The 5,519-nt window shown below is 50.2% G+C and overlaps 1 protein-coding gene across 1 annotated transcript; it reads left to right on the forward strand.

Annotated features, from left to right (window-relative positions):
• Window positions 1-284: 284 nt before the first annotated feature.
• On the forward strand, window positions 285-1,241 carry LOC136994094 (olfactory receptor 5B21-like). The gene has a single exon (XM_067310348.1). It carries the CDS (start codon window positions 285-287, stop codon window positions 1,239-1,241), a length of 957 nt encoding a protein of 318 aa, XP_067166449.1.
• The last annotated feature ends 4,278 nt before the right edge of the window (window positions 1,242-5,519 follow it).

A 5,519-nucleotide genomic window follows, 5' to 3' on the forward strand; every position in this document is an offset into this window, starting at 1 on the left:
CTTGAAGATACTCAGTACCTGACAGGACATGGTCTTGGGCAACCTGCGGTAGCTGGCTGCTTGAGCAGGGGGGTTAGACCAGATGGTCTGCATAGGTCCCTTCCAACCTCAACTATTCTTTAGGTTTTTTTTGTTTTGTTTGTTTTGTTTTTTTGCTGAGTGCAGAATCGCGTGACTATTCTGGCAAAAACTTTCTTCCCATGTTTTAATACAGAAAGAAATATTCTTTTTTTACAGGCCTCCTTCTTGAAAGCAGGAAAAAGAAAGACAGATGTATGATGCTGATGGAGAAATGGGAATGGGACAATGGGACAACACCGATGGAGTTCCTCCTGCTGGGAATGGGGAATATCCCAGCACTCCAGAGACCACTCTTCCTCCTCTCACTCATGATCTACTTGGTGTCTGTGTTTGGGAATGTCCTCATCGTTGTGCTGGTGGTTGCAGACCGGCATCTTCATACCCCCATGTACTTCTTCCTGGGCAATCTGTCCTCCTTGGAGATCTGCTACAGCTCCACCATCCTGCCTCGACTGCTGGCCAGCCTCCTGACCGAGAACAAGACCATCTCTGTTCAGGGTTGTATTGCTCAGTTCTATTTCTTTGGCGGTTTTGCAGCTGCAGAGTGTTACCTGCTGGCCATGATGTCCTACGATCGGTACTTGGCCATATGCCAGCCCTTGCTCTATGCCAGCCGCATGACCTGGAAGGTCTGTTTCCAGATGGCGGCTGGGTCTTGGCTAATGGGATTCCTTATCCCCGCATCAGTGACTCCTTTCTTGGCCCAGCTGAAGTTTTGTGGCCCCGAGGCAATAGACCACTTCTTCTGTGATCTTACCCCATTGCTGGAGCTTGCCTGCAGTGACACCAGGAAGGTCAGGCTCGTCGCTTTCGTATTCGGCTTCTTGGATGTGGTCCTCCCCTTTCTGTTCACGCTGGCCTCCTACATGTGCATCATAGCTGCCATCCTGAGGATCCCATCCAGCGTGGGCAGGCAGAAGGCCTTCTCCACCTGCTCCTCTCACCTCACCGTTGTCACTGTTTTCTATGGCACCCTCATCATTGTCTACATGCTGCCCAGAACCCCCCGGCTAAGGCAGCTCAACAAAGTGTTCTCCTTCTTCTACACCGTCCTCACGCCCCTGGTCAATCCCCTCATCTACAGCCTGCGGAACAGGGAGGTCAGGGAGGCCCTCAGAAAAGCACTCAGGAAAGCTCTGGCTTTCACCCAGAGCTCATAGCAGTTGTGCACTATTGTGTAAATAAAGACAATAAAGTAGTGTTGCTACTGGTGGGAAATTTTGCAACCTTGTCATCTTTTTTCTCTAGTGAGGGCAAATTCGTGGCTTAGGGGTCAGGTTCCCCACGGATCTCAACTCCTTTTTCTGTCTGCAGTAGGGGGCCTTGGGTTGATGGTGTTTTCCACTGGGGCACATTACTGACTCCTCTTCAGCTTCCTCACGAAGAGCCCCAGGCCCTCTTCTGCAAAGCTGCTCTCTCACCAGTCAGCACCTAGGCCGTCTTTTGCATGGGGCTGTTGGGGTTATTCCAGCCCAGGTCCAGGACTCTGCCCTTTCCTTGGCTGAATTTCAGGAGGCTCCTACTGGCCCAAATCTGCAGTGTGTTTAGGTCCCCTTGAGTAGCAACCCAGCTCTCCAGAGTATCAGGCAGTAGATAACAGAGACCAGAGCTCTGGGGTCAATGAAGGATGGGCACTGAGGGAGCCTTCCCAGTGTAGCCCTGCAAGGGGTCAAGCACTACTCTATAGCTGATCACAAGGAGAGAAAATTATCCAGGGTCTCCTGGGAAGAGCAAATTCCTTGTGGGATATTGTGTGGGGTTTGTGAGACTGTGTAGAACTTGGTCTGAGATGTTTTTTTGATGGGGATTGTGGGAGTGCACAATGCTTACGCTGGGATGTTCAGGTGAAGGGCCAAAGGCAGGGAAAGGAAGAGATCAAGGTGAATCAAGAATGGGAAAATGGAGAGGAGGGGTGAAGAAAGGGAGCAGTCCTGGGTCAACAAGCTACTAGACAGTACGCCTGTCTGGCTGATGTAAGGGTTCATGGCATTTGAGAGCATCTGCTACATTAAGGTTATCTGAGCATGGGTCTTTTCAGGGCAAAAGGGATAATAAGCAAAGAGGGAATTACTTAACAAAACACACAGTGACACAAACTTGATAGACAAGGGATAACGGAAACAATGGCAAGCTCAAAAGTCTCTGGTCACTCATTGGTGGTCCGTGAAGAAACTACAGGCGCAGCTTTGGAGAGGTCCTCCCTGGACTTTGTAAGTGATAAGAAGGGGGAAAGAAGACATGAAGATTTTGGCTATTCAAGGGGCGCTTGTGGGACTATACAAAACTTTCTAAGGAATATTTAGGGAAGGGGATCAGGGAGGAGCAAGGATCTAAGACATCTTTTTTTTGAACTGACTTGCTGAGCACTGTCAGAAAAGGGAGCCAGGCTGATTAACTGGGCTTATTTCAGTGTCTCCCTTGGAAGGAGATGGATCATCTTCCAGACTCTCCCTTTGTCTCTCTGAGTAGGGCAACGTGAGCCTAGACCATGATCTGAGATGTTCGATGTCTGGCTTGATGTAACACTACTTCCACTCTCTGGAAGATCATTATACTGTAATTGCAGCATGCTGGAGAGTATCCAAAACACCCTCCAAATCAATGGATGTATCTAAAGAGTCCCTAGGCATCCTTCAGATGATGTACAAGAAAATCCTCCAGGATGTGTTTAATCTCAGCGTGCAATTGTTGCTTGATATGTTTGTTGCGGTTAAAACTTTGAAATAGTGTTGTTGTCTGGCTGGCTTGCATTTCCGTCACTTTAATTCCTTTCAGATCTTGGATCTTGAATGTGTGACACATCCTTCTGGGGATAACACAGGCCTGGAATGGAAAGGACTTAGTGGGTCATCAAGATAGATGCGCAGATGCTATGGCCCATATCAGGTATGGTCAGCGCAAGGAAATGCACTGTGGGGTTGATGTCCTCAGGACTTGGTCATGGTCAGATGGGATGCGCTTGGCCTGCTCTTTTTCACACATATCCCACACAGCATTTTAATCTGGCCTAAACCCCCACACTTCTGTAAGAAAGACAGATGAAGGATTGGCATTTCTAGGACATAAATCACCCTGTTTTCAGTGAAATAATGGAACAGTTCAGGGGAGAAACATTCATTCAGAACCCGATCCAACATCCATTCAGAAATGGATCCAAGAAGTCCATGTGTGAGACTAGCCCAGATTGGTCAACAGCAGAGCCTCTCAGGATGGCCTTGCAGACTGAGGAGGGCAGTTCCTGCCTAGAGGGGAAGGAGCCTTATCATGAGATGCTGGGAAGACCATTTTGGGACTGTGCAAGACTTTCCATGGGATGTTTAGGGAAGGACCAAAGGCGGGAAAAGGGAGGGATGAAGGTGTTTTGAGGGGCTACAAGCATGAGAACACCGAGGGAAAAAGAGGGTGAAAGGAACTGATCACATGGAAACAGACTGCTTTCTGAGATTTTGCACCAGAGAGACCCATTTGTGTGTGTGTTTGTGTGCACGTGAGGCAAGTGGGGAGACAGGGGGATCCAGGGCCCAGCTCCTGGACAGACTGAGCATCTACGACCAGCTACAGGAGAGATCCATACGGTCTACATGTATGTATGGGTATATATTTTCCATTTACCACCTTTCCTCCTGACCAGCCAGAGATGGGAACAGGATGAGGCTGCGGGTGCTCTTTGTGCTCGCATGAGTGTTGAGTGTTTCTGTCTTTGCTCTTCTGTGGCCGGCGGTGTATGAGTGTACATGTGCGCTGTGTGCATGTGCGCGTGGGTGCCTACTGAGCACAGGGTACTGGGGCAGCCTCACCTCCGCCAGGCTACTGGATCCAGCAACTTCTAGCACCCTGAAACCCTCATCACTCGATTACTGGACCTCTCTTGCAAGACCAAACGTTCACAAATTTCCTAGGCACCCAAAATCGAATAGTATTCGTGTCTTCAAAACTGTCTTCAGGAAGCTTAGGCGGTGGTAACACATTCATCCACAGAGGTTTATGTTTCAGCCTGGGAGTCATTTTACCAATCTTGGGGAGGCTACGACAGAAGGGCTGGATGGCACGATTTACACACGGGCATTCAAAGCACTCTGTGGCATCTGAGACAGCAAACAGGGCTGGAAGGACTGATAAATGTCACCTTCCGGAGGTACTGCTAGAGGACCGCACAGATTCCCACCTTTAGCACCAAAAATGAAAGCAGGCGCTTACCTTTTAGCAAATGAGTCCTGTCTTAAGTGTCGCCATATGTCCATTAGTAAAGAGTTGAGTCAGTTGCCAAGGACACTGCCAGCAGCAATAGACACCCATGAGTGGGCCACTCCATTGAGATCCTGAGAGCAGCAGGGCTTGTGTCATGTCTTGCAGCCCCTGGTTGCTACAGGGGGTCCAGAGGGCACCGGGACTTGTGTGCAGGTAACTAAAACCTGCCAGTAGCGTACGACAGGGCCCTTACCCCACTGCTGCTTCAACCCGACCCCTGAGAGAGGAGCAAGGCCAAAATGGATTTTTCTGCATCCCTCCACCCAGAAGAAAGACACTGTGCAGCCATGAGACAGAGATGTAGTGTCTGAAAATGAAGACACATGAAGGATTCTAGCCCTGTGGCCCTTCTTTCAGGCAGTGTTTTTTAGGCTTGGTGATGATTCTTACTTCTAGTGGGCTCCCTGCGTTTTAGCAGATGACTCCAGCAAAATGCAGTAGTTTCTAGAACAGGGAGAGAATCCCAGAACATCTCGCCTTCCTTTGGCTCTGTTTGCCTATGATGAAAGCACCTGGGTGACGTGTGGTTCCTGGCTGTCCTGCATACACATCTGCCTTTGATGTGCCTCTGACGTGCCCCTTCCCAGAGCTGCTCTTGCAGCTGGTTTCCTGGACAGAACAAGGCATGTTAAAGACCTTCTCCACCTGCTCCTCTACCACAGCATCGTCACTGTGTTCTACAGCACCCTCGTCACTGTCTATATGCCCAGAACCCCATAATTATGCCTTAACGGCCCTGAGCAGCCCCACACCCTGTGTCCATGGGCCCAGGAGCCCCATCTCAGCTCAGCCCTGGGCTTAAGTCCCTCTCTGAGCCACATTGACCTAGAGCTGCTCTCCAGCACAGCACCAGTCATGTCTGTGCTTGGCTATGGACCCCACTGATCTGGACCCAGACTTGCACTGACTTCCTGGCTTGATCTCAGACCTGTCTCATCACTATGGACCTGCCGGATGATCACTGGGCTCTATCTCACCCTGGTTACCATCACTGGATCTGATCCTGACCCTGACCTTTGGATTGATGGCCCGACTTGACCTCACACCTGCCTCATCACCAAAAGTGTGGCTGGAGATCTGGACTCTCAGTTGACCCCCGCTTCAACCCCCGGCTTCCCTGCTAAACTCACTTGGGGACCATGGGATGGGACCCTGCCTGGTGAGGTACCTGCCCTCCTGACCGTGTTACC

This window comes from Apteryx mantelli, chromosome 24 (assembly GCF_036417845.1).
Source record: "Apteryx mantelli isolate bAptMan1 chromosome 24, bAptMan1.hap1, whole genome shotgun sequence".
In the NCBI taxonomy this organism is placed as follows: domain Eukaryota; kingdom Metazoa; phylum Chordata; class Aves; order Apterygiformes; family Apterygidae; genus Apteryx; species Apteryx mantelli.

Excerpts from the sequence above, each read along its gene's own strand:
- LOC136994094 (XM_067310348.1), top strand. The coding sequence starts at position 285 with ATGGAGAAATGGGAATGGGACAATGGGACAACACCGATGGAGTTCCTC.